We start from the raw sequence: 15,947 nt of genomic DNA on the forward strand, positions 1-15,947 counted from the left end.
GGTTAAGGACAGGGTGGTCACTGCATCTTTGGCTGGTTAAAAGACTTCAAATAGTGGTCTTTACCAATGGTTGACCTGTTCACCACCCAGTTATAGAAGGAATCTCCCTGAAGGTCACCTTCCAGCTCCCTTGAGATCATCTCAACATCTATGCCTTTCATTTGTTTGGTGCTCAATTTAGTGTGGTTTCTCCAAATTCCAGGATGGTTCTGGTGGCTTTTTTATGACCTCAAACTGAGAGCTATGCCAATATGCTGTCTGTTAGTTGAGGTGCTAAGAGAGTTTTCCCCATGGACCAAACTTCTTTGCAAACCCAACATGCTGAAGTACCATCGATCTGTGAAGTAGTTACCACTTCACAGATGGAGACTATCCACGACCTGTAGTTAGAGAGATGTCAGAATACCTCTGAAGATTATCAGTATCTGTGACCATGGAAAATTGGTTGGTGTCATGGAAAAGGACTCTGCTAGGAACTTTTCATGAGTAGATAGCACACAGCCTCATCAAAACCAAGGAAAGCATTTATCAATGTCTTAAAAGGCTACCACTCAGTTTTAAGCCAAATCTTCAGATTGAACAGCATGGCTCTCTGCCTCTGGAGAGCTTTCTATCTTGTGAGGAGCTTTGAACATTCTTGCCTACCTCAAACTTAGGTCTCCAGGGTGGGATGCCATTCTCATTCTCTGTAGTCTAACTTGGGCATGTTTTGAGGCACTGAGAGCCTTTGAAAACAGAAGGTAGTTTCCAAGAACATTTTTTAACTTGGCAAAATTATCAGATGGGTGTATTACTCATCATGCAACTGTGGAAAGCATTCACGATGTTAGGGATATCTCCCCTACCTTGGCTTTTAGTAGCTGTATTTACTCAGGTAATAAGGTCTGGGGTCAGCATTAGCAGACCACCTTAACCTTATTCTACCTCAGGAACATCACCGAAAAGTCCTTTGATTTTTACTCCTTAGAATCTTTTTTGTGGCTGCTCAACATGTGTAGCATGAGAAGCTATTTTGAGACAAGAAATCATCTCATCTAAGGATGGCTTAAATCTTGGAATGAAAGTCTGAGTGACTGGCACTTCTCTCCCTATTCTTTAGCCAACAGCCAGGCCTGCGGTTAAGCTACAAATCAAATCATTTTTTTTTCTGAGGTTTGTCTTATAAAGCAGCTATTTTCTCTACTTCCTTTTAACAAGGGATTGAGGCCCATAGGGACAATAAGCTGCTTCAGTGCTGTCTCCATTTCTTTAGAGGAAGATTGGTACTCATAATTTTTATAGTAAAAGTAGTTCCATCCAAACTAGTACTGGCTCAGACCCCAACAATTTCAATATCTCCATGCACTGCTGATTATAACATTACAAGATCCGTTTCTTCCTGACTCCACTTCCTGACTCCAATATGGTCCTAGAATAAAAAGACAATACAAGGTGGAGATGAACTGTGTTTCTTTGGTCATGAGTTGTTTTGTTTATCGTATATACATACATATACCAAAGCACTTCCCCCAATTTTGGGGGTTAGCCGACATCAAACAAATGAAACAGAAAAGGGGACCTCTCCTCTCTACGTTCCTCCCAGCCTGACAAGGGACTCAACCGAATTTGGCTGGTACCGCTAGGGTTGCCACAGCCCACCCTCCCCCGTTATCCACCACAGATGAAGCTTCATAACGCTGAATCCCCCTACTGCTGCTACCTCCGCGGTCTTCCAAGGCACCGGAGGAAGCAGCAGAGCCTACCGGAACTGCGTCACAATCACTCGCCATTCATTCCTATTTCTAGCACGCTCTCTTGCCTCTCTCACACCTATCCTCTTATCACCCAGAGCTTCCTTCACTCCATATATCCACCCAAACCTTGTCCTTCCTCTTGTACTTCTCCCATCAACTCTTACATTCATCACCTTCTTTAGCAGACAGCCATTTTCCATTCTCTTAACCTGGCCAAACCACCTCAACACATTCATATCCACTCTAGCTGCTAACTCATTTCTTACACCTGTTCTCACCCTCACTACTTCATTCCTAACCCTATCTACTTGAGATGCACCAGCCATACTCCTTAGACACTTCATCTCAAACACATTCAATTTCTGTTTCTCCGTCACTTTCATTCCCCCACAACTCCGATCCATACATCACAGTTGGTACAATCACTTTCTCATACAGAACTCTCTTTACATTCATGGCCAACCCTCTATTTTTTATTGTATACCTTATAAATTAAACATTATACAATACTTTTTGTGTCAAAGGAAACAAATCGATATTTTTATTACATTTCTGTTTAACAAAGTTCATTATTACTGACGAAACGTTTTATATCTTTCAACGGCTATATATCATGAAATTATTATGGAATAAGTCACTTCAATGCATATAGTTTTTTTTTTTTTTATACAGTCATTTCTTTACCATTATTTAGAGAAAATTACATGAAACCAATTTCTGAAAAAATTATTCTATAATTACTAAACAATGAATGTAGAAAATATTTTTGTTCTTTAGAGTGAAATATAACAGAAAATAAAGCAAAATTTGAAAAAAATTATTTAGTAATACTGTACAGCAGTAAAACAAATAAACATAGAAACATAGGTTATTATAGAGTAAGTGAGCATGTATATCCGATCATGACAAATCTTGTATATAGCTTGAGTAGCAGGTCTGCTACCTCGTAGTGAAGGGGTGATAGGTTATTTGAATATTGGCTTTCCAAACTAGTCTTGTTTTGCTTCTAGTTTAGCGTTAAGTTTGCATCAATTGTATTCCACGAATATTTTTTATGAGTTGTAATCATTATGAGGCTAGTAAGTTCTTGTTAGTTCGCAAACAGCAAGCTAAGCAAACAACAAATTTCTGGTATAAGAATTAACAGAAATGGCATTAATTTGTTGTCCACTCAAGGATTCTCCTATTATTGGCCATTTTTACACAAGTTTACAACATTAGAATACAGTGCAGTACATGAAAGCATGCCAAAACAAGAACAATATTTATGATTAATAGAATAAATGAATAAATATGAAACAAGTAAAACACCAAACATCACTTTCTCTGTAGTAAGAAGAGAGGATGGATTAAGTGGAAGGTGGTAAGGAGGGCAGAAGGTGTCAGCGTTTGTTGGAAGGGAAGTCTCCCTCCATAGTTGAATCAGTAGAACTTCAAAAGTTCAAAATTGCAGCAAATGTTTTTGTTGAACAAGCTGACAGAAGTCTTTTTATAGTTTATATATGACAAATCTGTTGACGTTAGTTTGTAGAATGATATATAGTTAATTTGTTCTCATCATTTAATTATTTCCTTACTGGGCTATTTTTCCCTGTTGGAGCCCTTGGGCTTATAGCATCTTGCTTTTCCAAGTAGGGTTGTAGCTTGGCTAGTAATAATGATAATAATAACAATAGAAATGTTTAGGTAACTACCTTTTTTTTATGGTACTAGCTGTGATTCACTTAAGGATCTTTTGACCAAAAATTGATCAAGAGAAGGCTGTTTCTACCTATGTTACAAGATGTTTTTGATATGACTCATTGCTTTATCATTATAAAAATTGCCTTGCTGATCTGACTACTGCCTTATCTGGAGGATATTTTTTTTTTTACAAATTTCTGTGACAGCCCCTTTTGCCATCTTCTCCTTTATCAGTGAATTAGGGGCAGAATCTCTTCCTCCTCCTCTTCATCTGAAGATATGTCCTCTTTTGCCATTGTGTATAAATAAACACAAAACACAATAAAGAAAAAAATACCAAATGGTGTTTTGCAGATCTAAACTGAATAATAGGTACATGTAAACTACCCAAGCTAGGACCAAGGAGGGCCAGGCAATGGCTGCTGATGACTCAGCAGATAGACCTATATAAGTGTTGGTATGTTTTTTGTGAGAGTAAACCTGAAGTGAAGTGGATTTTGTTCCTACTGTAAGTGGATACAAACCTTTATTGTTGTTTCCAATGTTATGATCAGATAGATGGTGTACTTGGTAGTTTCTCTGCCTCAGAGGGAGTAATCTGATTCTTATTGAGTGTTGCATGTACCTGGGTGTCCTATAGCGAAAATTATTTATCTGTTAAACTCACCTGGCACCAACAGTGTTCCTCTGGATGGTGATCCCTGTGCACTAGTGTCAATGAGTGTTCCTAGTGGTGCTCTTGCAGTTCTAACAAAATCCCAAGTGTAATGGTTTGTGTTGCAGCAGTGGAAGCTTTTGTAGCATCCTTTTTATGGGGAAAGCAGTCATTATCGGTTGTTCAGACCATAACTCCATTGTGACTACAATGGGAAGGAGAGCTCATCCTCTTATCTTCCTCTACCAATCTCTTCCCTTCCTTCATTCCTTTTGTCAGACATATTTTCTCAAAGAAATTGAGAAGATAGATATGTGGGAAGGGCATTTGCTAAAAGGTCCTTGGGACTTATTGTTATTGCTCTCCTCCTCCATGACGGAATGACGGTACTTGCCCACTAACCGGTACCTTCGGTGTCAGTCAAGCGACCATGTCACTGTTACAGTTAGGGCTGTTGCACCAGGAGCAGGTGAGCCGTCTTACCAGGACTAAACATCAGCACCATAGGCCAAGAGAATGTTAGAGTATGCACTCATCTTCCCTGTTCGTATCATGTTATTGTTAATTGTTCATCAGCTGTAGATGAATAGCTCTACTTAGACCAATATCCAACATCCTAGTGTAGGCCAATAGGGGTATTGTTCACTTTACCACCACCTTCTGATACAGAGTTCTCACACATTATAGGTAGCTTCAGGGTTATATAGTGATTGTGAGTCTGGTTTGACTGCCACTGCTGTTCCATATGCTGCAAGGGAATGGTACTAATTGGACTGATATCCATTATTGTATGTAGACTGATAGGGGGTTTCGTTCACGTTACTCCTCGTGCTGTAATGAAGCTCTGCATATGCTGGTACCTTTGGAATTGGTTTACGATCAGGAGCCTGGTGTGTCGGCCACCCTTGTTTCATCAGTTACAAGTGAATTGTCCTATCTTGTACCGATCTCCAGTACTGTACAGTTGGCCGTTATGTGTACAGTATTGTTTATGCTACTTCTTGTACTGTAATGGAACATAGCCGATGAAACTCTAACCCCCAACTGGTACCTTTGGTGTTGGTTAGCAATTGTGAGCTTGGTGTAACAGCTAACTGTATTCACCTTCAAGTCGCCACAGAATTTTCTCTATGACCAATGCCTTCGGGGTCAGTCAGTAAAATGAGACCTGTGCAACAGTGACCTCTGTTTGCACTGTTAACAGTTGGTCAGTTCTTCTGGACCAAACACCAATTCATAGGCAATTGAGGGTAAGAGTTCTGATGATTTTCTCTGAAGAAGGAAAAGTCAAAAAAGTCCAGGAAGGCCTATCAAGAAATCCCACAGAACTTCTAGCAGTCTCTCCTCTCTTATGAGAGAGAGAGGTTCCCACTTTATACCCAATCACATGCCTATTATATTTTAGCACCAGTCTGTGGGTCGAGTACAATTGCCCTTGAAGCTGTTCCAGTCTGTTACCAAATATCCGTACCAACTGTCATCAGTCTTGCGAGGGGCTGATCACCCGTGCTGTAGCTGACTGATTCTGTATGACAGCTGACCACATGGGGTCAATCATCCCAGGCACTGATCATGGCAATAGTTTCTTTTCTTTCACTAAATACTTTGTTACCTTCAAAAGACAAGGTGCCACCACTCTGTACCGGTTCTGCTAACTGTTGTATATGCCAAGCTGATCAGTGACTGGTCTCCACTATGGCCTGAGATTCAAGCCGGGCCAACTACACGACCACACATTCATGAGAGGGAGGGTACACTATGCTGCTCTTGCTCTCTAGCAGCAGGATCCAATAGGTACTGGACTCCTCATCTATCTATTAGTGCATTATGAGTAACGATGAGAGTGTTTGAATTGAATGTCTTGTATCGGTACAGTATTCCTTCATTTTCTGTGTGGTATCCCTCAAGGGCTGTGGTCTTTTGATGGAGACCATGGTCAAGCCTTTGGAGACGCTTAGGACATTTGGCTCGGATTCCAGGCGGTTCCTGGTGTATTCGGGTTTATTTGCTTTATTAATTTTCCTTGCCCAGCAAGAAGTGTGCTACTTCACTAGGTAAGATTTGCATCACAAAGATATATGTTGAAAGAACCACTCCTTTTTTTTAATAGCTATTGAGGTTAGGTTTGTATGCCTGCACTCACTGTCCTTTCTTGCTGTGAGTGGTTTGCAAAGAATTATGATTTGTATTATTAAATAAGTGTTATAGATGTACTGTAAGAACATTTCTACTTGTGTTAATTGCTCTACAGCTTATGAATCTACAGCCTCAGTCTCATGCATGCTCTATCTCTGTGATTGGCTTTTTATTCTTCTTTGGAACAGGCATCAGCCAGTTGTCTAGGGTTTTTCCTAGCACAACCTAGTTCCATTCCTGCTCCTTCTGTAGCTCAGTGCCTCTTCCAATGCCCCGTTCTTTCCATTCGCACTTTTTGAGGTCGTATGTACCTGCACTTTTGCAACCATGTTAATATTTCAAGAATCTTATGTTGATTCATGAAAGCTTCTTATACAGCTTTAAATCAGGCATTTTTTGTTGACCTAATGCTTTTTTTTTGCAATTTTGAGGCAAGTGAGCAAGTTTCATGCTCTTTAGTAAGGTAACATGTACCTATAAGGGGAAATTGAAAGGCCTGTCTTATGTAGCTGATTTTGTTGTTCGGTTTAATTCCTTGGTAGGGGAGACCAAGCTACAGCACACTTTGCCATTTCATTATTAATTTTCAATTCTCATTTACCCTGCCAAAGCCATATGTATGTATTTTTAGAAAACAAGGTGGTTTGGGAAAGATACTTGCACTTCCAGACTTTTCTTCTCCATAGACCATATGAAGAATGTGTTAACTAGTAACACACTTGTGCTTATCCAGGCAGACTTTTTTTGAAAGAATAAAAGTATTTGAACATTTATAAAGTAGTAGAAGTTATGATGACTGTCAGCAAAATGGGAGCTGTGGTTATTACTTCACTTTTACAACATAAACTTGCTATCAGTTGGCATTAATGGCTCTTATATTTTTTTTATTTAAGAGGGACTGATGTGTATGGGATGAGTTTTTGACACATGAAAGGACTAATTATTAATCCTAAGTAAGGACTTTGTACACAAAATTATTTAGTTTTCTGAAAAATTTTCATATTTTCTCCTTATTTTACATTTTTTTTTTTTATGGATGTCTTTTTTTTTCAAATAAATTGCAGATTAAAAAGTAAACTTGGAGTGATTTTACTAACATGCTACTGCAATATTTAATGTGGATTAATGCTATATAGTGAAATTAAGTTTCAATTGAGGTCCTGTCCTTTTCTTTTTGTATTAAAAAACCTTCATGTAAGTCTCCACTCTTTACCACCTATATTTCTTTGTTAAGGGGAAAGAAAATAAAAAGAGGGTCTTCTCCATTGATAGTGATGGTACTTATCTTTTTCATTCTTTTTTAAGTCAAGAGTCAAGTCCTTAGTTTTAGAAATGCAACTCATTGTATTTTATATAAATACCAGTATCTATAGGATTGCTTCTCATTATTGATGGCTCCATAATTAAAGTGCAATTTTCTTTTCAGGTGCCATTGTTGATTCCAGCAACAACATTGTCAAGGCCACAAAAAAGATGAATCAGAAAACAGACACATCTTGGCCTAGTAAAGAAGTAAAATTTTCTGCCTAGAAAGCAGAATTATTTCTCAAATTTCTATTCAAGAATGTTTTATATTGTATGCCTGGTATGTGAGAATGAGGAAATAATCATATAAGGTATGGTTTTTTTTTATATTTATAAATTATGTTGAATATGTTAATTGAAAATATTTATTTAGTGTAGTTTTGTATATTTTGGTGTTACCTGTCAGCAGTTTGATTAGATTGTCAGCTTAAATTGGAGTTGCAGTATTAAAGTAGCTCAAAAAGAAGAAAGGATATTGTTGTTTTCAGGAAGGGGGTAAGTCTCTGCTATTTCACTATGTACAGTATAATATTTTGAAGTGGTAAGATATATCCTATAACATAAATAGGGAGACTTTATATAGCACTATTTTGTGATGTAAAAAAAAAAAAACCTTGAGAATGATATCTGGTTATTATATTTCAAAAATATCTTTTCTTTTGATATTAATGCATTTTTTCATTTTTTCTTGGAAGTACTTATCTTTTCTGATTCACATTGAAATGTTAGAATTTGGAATAAATGTTTAAGTTACAATGATCTGTTATCTGCTGGTGGTGGTATGCTATTGTGAGTGTACTGTATGATGATAAGTAAAAGAGTGGAAGCTTGACTGTAAGTTGTATTTTCTCTTACACATGATGTTACTCCCTTTCTTTCCCAGGAAGTGCTGCCATTTGCTCTATATATATATTCTACATAGTGCACTAAAGGAACAATTATAGTTAATCTGTTGTGTCCCCCAGGAAATTGGCCATGTTATTATGCTAAAATTTGCATAAAATTTGTCCCTTCACTTTAGTGTGGAGATGCATTTATAGCCTGTTATTGGCTTTCAACAGCTGGAGAAGTTAATGGTGGCCGAATCTGTATTTTTTCATGATTTTCAATAATCCCTGAATTGCTGTTTCATCCTCAAGGAAATAGAAGATTAAAAATTTTCACTGGGTAAGAAGTTTTCTTGAGTTATAGATAATTTGGGACAAAATTTACCGTGATTTTTATGAAAGTTTCTTTTTGAAATTGGCACGTCAATTTAGTGCTGGTAACATCTAATCAGAAATTGGGACCTTTGTCATTTTTTATTTGATAGTTTGAAAAAGGTTCTATGCCAATTGATTACCTAAAATTCAGTTGCATTTAAAAAAAATTTTGATTAGAGATCTTATTCTTGTCAAAGATAGCAGATCTATAAAAGGGATTTTGACGAAGGAAAAATCTATTTCTGGGCGAGAGACCTTTCTATAAAGTACAGTAATCAATTATTCGTGATTGCAGAGCTACAGTATTAAGTTTGAAATTGAAGTGTTTTTCATTGTTTTCAAGTACAGTACCTGTTAATTTTCTAGGAATAGGAAGATTTTTTTTAAAAGGAATTAATTATGCGACAAATACTCTCAAGCTATCCCAGGTTTTTAATGTTTTCCTAATAATAGCCAATTGTTATTTTTTTTTTAATTTCATCCAAATTAAAAGTACATTATAAAGGAAGGCCAAAATATTATGGATGAAATATATTTTCGACACAGTTACCAGCGATTGAATGGCTTTAACATATGTTTCCACTTAAAATCTCCATTACCTTCTAAGTAAAGTTGAAATGCCAGAGATGCAGGTCTTCATTTCCTTTAATTATACAGATAATTTAATTTACATTTAAGAAAAGTAAATCTCTATCTATATTTGGAGGTATGGATCTTTGTATAGAAAATAATTATAATTTACTCCATCTTACATTTCTCTTATTTTTATGGAAAGATGTTATTTGTACAGTAGATTTAGGATTTATAGTATTTTTATTTGTAGCTATACTTCAGATTCAGTAGTATGGAACTCTTATTCATGATAACAATTTTGAGTGCAGGTAAGAAATAAAACTTTGTATTTTAAGTAGTCTGTTGATTTTTTCTCCCACGTTTACTATAAGTTTATATAATTCATAGATAAGATACAGTACTGGTATTCAATTGAATTATTGCTTAATATATATGCAAGTGGTTTTAGAGAAAAGTCTTAAAGCTGTAACGGTATATTATTGTTTAGAGATGTTTTCCCTATTTTTTGTAAGAATATGTTCGATGAAAATCATGCTTGGATTAACTCATACACCATTTATTGTCTTGGTAATTATTTCATTAATTCTCCAGTGGTAGCAGGAATCAGGGTACCTGATATTCAGCATTCTTCTTGTCATGAGAACTTTGGAGCTTACTTTTCACTGCTGCATCGCCGCATGTTTAGTGATCCTTCTTCTATGGTCAGCGGACAACAGGGATCTGGTTAGAAGTGACTTGCTTCTGACTTCACTGCCAATGCTTATTTAATGTTTAAAGGCCACTCATGAATGGCAAAGGCCAAGGGACAGTAACAATGCCTTAAAGACTGTCTGTATATGCATTGATCAGTACCTAAGCCCCTCTCTACCCAAGCTAAGGCCAGGGACGGCCAAGCAACGGCTGCTGACAACTCAGAGAATAGCTCTATAGGCTCCCCCATCCTTAGCTCACAAGTATGATGAGATTGCAGATACTATAAGAAACTATCGAAATTAAGTGGGACTCAAACCACAGTCCAGTAGATCAGCAGGCGGGGACATTTCCAATACTGTATGCTGAACAATCCAGTTTGCCAGACTATTATAGTTTCTATATGTAGAGGTTCTCCTTTACTTAGTGAGAGCTTATCACACTTAATTTTATGTTGAAGGACAAGCACTGAAACCAGTGATGTCATTCATCAGTCATAAATATAAGTAAATAGATTAAAATTTTTTTTTAGTTTTGTAGTGCTATCTGAAGAAGACACAACAACTCGGACCTGAGTGTCGGCAACTCTTCCTTTGCACTGGCAGAACCAAGAAAGGTGTCTAGGAACACAATCTCTTTCTGACTGGGTGAAAAGTTCCTTAATGCATTGCTTCGACTGCTGAGAGGGTCAAGATACCAGCTACAACCATAACTTGCAAAGTCAGGGATTAGGCCCCTCCCTTGCCCTCAAGAGGAATCTTGCAGTCAGCCAGGTATTGAAGGTTGGGGTGTGTTAACACCAGAACACCTTCACAGCTTTTAATCTACAGAAGTACCCATAAGTCCCTGAATGTCTTTGCCTTTGGTCTTGTGGTGGCTGCTGAAGCAGTTGTGTAGCAAGCCAATTTCCCATGAGGGACAGTAAGCATCCTGTCCATGGTAATGTATAGATGTAGGTCTCAAATTAAGGCAGAATGACTGTCTCTTCCTCATTCTTTCTGCCCCTCTCTTGGGACGAAGCGGTGGAAGTGTTACTTGCTGAATCTGCATTTGTTCCAACACGAATACTTACCTCGAACTACTTTCTTAGGAGTTACCTGTAATCTCCTCTCTACCGACCAGAGTTTTGTGTAGTATACCCTAAACCCGTTTTCTATGGAGGGCTAACCCGGGAGTAAGAGAACGTGCCCCGAGGGTAGCCTTTGCGCTAGGTCGAGGTCCGCTTGGGTCGTGAGCGCCAGTAAGTTCTCTGGTCGCGACGTGATACCACGTCGCTCTCATCTCTCTCGACCCTTTGTGTCCGCCTCGTGTGTCCCGCGTGTTTACCGCGTGGTAACTTTGTGCTTATCCCTTGTGTTCCTGTGCGTTCACTACCCTTCCTTGTGCTTCCCAAGTGTATCCCTTTGATTCCCTGCGTTCCTGTGTCTGGTGGTTGTGCGCTATGGAGCAAATCCGCCGTTGTCCTGGGCCTAGAGCCGCAAAATCGTGTGGAGTGTTCCTCTCCAAACCTGAAGTGGATCCTCACTACCTTTGCTCTTCCTGTAGGGGCAAGATTTGCTCTCCTTCAGATACGTGCTTTGAGTGTGTTGGTTGGAGTGAGATTCAGTGGGTGCGATACGGCACGAAGAAAAAGAAGTCGTCGAAACGTTCGCCCAGAAAATCTAGCGTCTCTTCGCCGCTACCGTCACCCAGTGGACGGTCCGACGGGGCTTCTGTCTCTCCTTCCCCTTCCCAGAGTAGGGGACGAGGTAAGTCCGTTGCGGGGAAAGAGCCAGGGGTTCTTCCCCAGGAGTCTGGTGTGTGTGAAGTGGGAGTTGCGGGGCCTTCTCGGGCTAGTGGGGAGCCTGGTAGTGCTGTGTCGGGGGGTTCTGGAGACTCGGCCCTTGTGCTTGGGGGGCACGTTTCCTCCGATGACCCCTTATGGTGTAGTACAGTAATGTTGTTCCTGTGTCTTCGCCCCCTTCGTGGGCCTGTGTTTCAGGTTCTTCGGCAGGCGGTGACACCCAAGGTAAGTTAGACTCCACAGTAAGTGATACCTGCGGGTGGAAGCTCCCTAAAACGCCAGGTAGGTCCCCTATACGGATGGAAGAGGGCCTGGATACCTGGTTCCCTAGTGTTGGGCGCCAACCCTCGTTCCCAGCTCCTCTGACGGCGGTTCCAGAAACCTTCCTGCAACCCTCTACCTCGGGTACGCAACGAGTCGCGAAGCCCTCTGCGGCCCCCGCTTCTGCCCACCGTGCGGGTGGTACGGTGTCATCGGGCTCTTCGGATGGTGGGGAGTCATTCTCTTCGGAAGAAGAAGCCAGGAGGAGACATCGGCGATGGAGGGAGCGGTCCAGGAGCAGGCGTTCCCGCTCAAGATCCCGTTCGAGGTTCAGCAGGAGACGGTCCTGCTCTCCACGGAGGAAACACAGGAGGAGTAGGTCCCCCGATGGTGATTGGGTATTCGTTCCCCGTAAGTCAGAGTTACAGTGTTCCCCAGACCGGCGGTCCAGGGATTTCTCGCCACGGAGACCACCCTCCAGACGTAGGTATGACCCTCGCAGGGAGAAATGCAAGAAGGCCTCTGCAGGCAGGCGTAAGACCGCGAAGCCTCCGGTTCACCCCGCCCAGCGGGGGGAACCGTGCTTCCTTACGGGCAGCCTGGCCGAATCAGTCCAGCTGGTGCGGCCCTCGGACTTTAAGGAACGGTTCCCGCCGTCGGGTCAGCCCACGGGATCCGCGTCCTCGTCCCCCAGAGAGCATGATCGGACGGTAGTCCTCGCCGGCTCGGCGATGCCAGTCCTAACCCCCGTACCTGGTACGGAGGTCTCCGCCGGGGAAGACCAGTACCTCCGCAGGGGAGTGCCTGTTGTGCCAGAACCAAGGCGCCCGGTGGGAGTGCCCGGTGACCCGGCTCCCCGGGACCAGGTCGAGGGTTCGGTCGACGGTAGGGAAGGTTCCCCGACCGAGGACTCGGCCTATCGAAAAGTTATAAGCCTGATCAGGAGACATCACAGGATTGAAGAGCCAGTTGCTACTGATGAGGACTACTGGAGGTCCAGCCTTACCCGGTTGATGCAAGCGCCTGTCCAACAAAAATCCTCCCTGGCACTTCCTGTGGCCCGAGATCTCGTCCTGGGCCAAAAGCACGTTGATAGAGTGGTAGCAGGCAATGCCGAAGCTCCCAAGACGCAGAGCTCTTCGAAGTTGCTCCAAGGGCTCAAAACACAGAGCAGGGTCTATGTGCCAGAGGGACAACGACCGGGACCCTGCAAAGTGGAACCTGCTCTCGACATTCTGGGACAGGGCGCCTCGGAGGACAGAGCCTCTTCAGCCCCGATTTGTTTTTCACAATCGGAGGCTGCGATGATGGAGGAGATGTCTAAGGACCTAGTTCACGTCTCCTCTTGGTTAGACTGGTGGGCTTCCACACTAGTAGGTGTGCAAGCAACATATGACCTGACAGACCCAGAACAGCAAAGCCTCCTGAGGGAGCTTATCATCTCCGGGGGCAAGACCCTTAAATTCCTCACCTACCAGTCCCTCGCCCTGTCAGCGAATTGGGTGCTTCGCAAAAGGGACACCATCCTGGCGAAGCTTTCCCGGAAGGTCCCAGACAGAGAGGCGAGGGCCATGAGGAGCCTTCCTGTGTGGGGTGACTCCTTGTTCCCCTTGAAGGAGTTAGAGGAGATCATGGAGAAGGTGGCTAAGAGAAAAGAAGTAAACGTGCCCAGGCCTCCACCGGTAAGGAGGCCCCCCCTACAAGAGGTCAGCCTCAGACGGTTCCTCGGCTCCTCAGGCCCCCCCTAGCCTGACGAGGAGAGAAGCCCCTTCTTCCTCTTGGGCCTCAGCACCTCAGCCCCCCCGTAGAGGAGCCCCAGCAGCGTCGGCCTCGTTTAGGACAGGTTATTCTGCCTCCAGGAGAGGCCGTTCAGGCCGCTCCTCCAGGAGGAGATAGAGTGGGAGGCCCCCTACTCCTGCCCAAGCCTCAGGTTGGGGGATGCCTCAGACTACATAGGCAAGCATGGAAGGCTCACGGAGCAGAGCCCTGGACAGTGTCCGTACTGAAGGAGGGCTACAGGTTACCGTTCTTAGCAGAACCTCCCCCTCTAATTCCGGCCTGCCCGTCGGAGTGGTTGGTACCCAAGGACCCGTTGAAGAGGGCTGCCCTTCAAGAGGAGGTGTCCACCATGTTGGAGAAGGGCGCCATGGAGGAGATCCTACACCCAGGGCCAGGTTTCTACAGCCGCCTGTTCCTGGTCGAAAAGGCGACGGGGGGGTGGAGACCGGTGATAGATCTGTCGGCTCTCCACAAGTTTATAAGAAAGACAGAGTTCAAAATGGACACTCCGAAGTCGGTCCTGCTGTCCTTGAGGGAGAAAGACTATATGATGACCATAGACCTCAAGGACGATTACTTCCAAATTCCAGTCCACCCCTCGAGTCAGAAGTTTCTCCGGGTGAAATGGGGTACCCAGATCCTGCAATTCAAGACCCTTTGCTTCGGATTGTCGACAGCTCCCCAGGTATTCACGAGAGTCTTCACGACAGTCTCGGTGTGGGCTCACGAGCGAGGCATTCGCCTCATCCGGTACCTGGACGACTGGTTGTTTCTTTCCTCCTCGAAGGACGTTTTGAAGGAGCAAGGTATGAAACTTCTCCAGTTTTGCAAGGGTCTGGGTATCATGATCAACCCAGAAAAATCGAACCTATCTCCCTCCACCAGAATGACCTATTTGGGGATGACACTGGATTCCCTACTAGTGAAAGCTTTTCCGTCGGAGGAGAGGATAAGCAATCTGATGAAGATCCTTCGTCCATTCCTGTCGGGGCAACCCAGGAGGGCGAAGGACTGGCAAAGACTAATAGGTCATCTGGTGTCGTTGGAAAAACTGGTTCCCCAGGGGAGACTCAGACTCAGAGCCGTCCAATGGAACCTGAAGAACTTCTGGTGCCAACTGGACTCGCACCAGAAATTAATCCCAGTCCTACCAAACACAATACCCTCCCTGGAATGGTGGCATTGCCGGTCGAACTCGCTCAAGGGGATGCCCTTCGCGAACGACCCTCCCGAGTTACTTCTATTCACAGATGCCTCCAACCAGGGATGGGGAGCCCATCTCCTCAACGGGACGGCGAGAGGAACCTGGATGGACGGGGAGAAGGACCTACACATCAATGTCCTAGAGTTGAAGGCAGTCCAGAAAGCTTGCCTGCACTTCGTCGATCTACTAAGGGGAAACACTGTGGCGTTGATGTGCGACAACGCCACAGTGGTAGCGTACATAAAGAAGCAAGGAGGCTTGAAATCAAGGGAATTGTGCGATCTCGCCCTAGAGATCCTAGATTGGGCAGAAACGAACCAGGTTGTGTTATTGGCAAGGTTCATCCCCGGGAAAAAGAACATTCTAGCCGACGGTCTCAGCAGGATGGGTCAAATAGTAGGGACAGAATGGTCCCTCCTTCCAGAAGTAGCCAAGCTCATCATTCAACGTTGGGGTTCCCCGGTGATGGACCTCTTTGCAACCAAACTGAACGCGCAACTTCCCGTGTATTGTTCTCCTGTCCCAGACCCAAGGGCAGCCTTGGAGGATGCCTTTCAGCACAAGTGGGACAACCTAGACGTGTACGCTTTTCCCCCTTTCACGTTGATCAGGCAAGTACTCAACAGGGTAAGGACTGCCCGAAACTTAAAGATGACTTTGGTAGCGCCCTGGTGGCCGGAGAGAGAGTGTGGTTCGCAGACCTAAAAGACCTGGCGAGTCATCCTCCGGGGCCACTCCTCGACAGGTCAGATCTTCTACAACAGCCTCACTTTCTCAGGTTTCACGACAACCCACAGTCTCTACGCCTTCACGCCTGGAGACTATCGAGCGGCTCCTGAAGAAGGAAGGATATTCAGCAGCAACAGCTAAGAGGACGTCGCTATACCTGAGAAGGTCGTCGGCAGCGGTCTACCAAGCGAAGTGGGCCTCTTTCACGAAGTGG

At 43.3% G+C, this 15,947-nt stretch overlaps 1 protein-coding gene across 2 annotated transcripts in view; it reads left to right on the plus strand.

Moving 5' to 3' along the window:
- Positions 1-9,624, plus strand: part of LOC137647074 (biorientation of chromosomes in cell division protein 1-like 1) — a 78,504-nt gene extending 68,880 nt beyond the window's left edge. For both annotated transcript variants that reach the window (XM_068380241.1, XM_068380240.1), the window contains one exon: positions 7,634-9,624. In XM_068380241.1, the coding sequence (XP_068236342.1) occupies positions 7,634-7,737 (104 nt within the window). In that variant the 3' untranslated portion in view covers positions 7,738-9,624. The remainder of the gene's footprint in view (positions 1-7,633) is intronic.
- Positions 9,625-15,947: the final 6,323 nt, after the last annotated feature.

Source organism: Palaemon carinicauda, chromosome 9 (genome assembly GCF_036898095.1).
Source record: "Palaemon carinicauda isolate YSFRI2023 chromosome 9, ASM3689809v2, whole genome shotgun sequence".
Classification (NCBI taxonomy): Eukaryota; Metazoa; Arthropoda; class Malacostraca; order Decapoda; family Palaemonidae; genus Palaemon; species Palaemon carinicauda.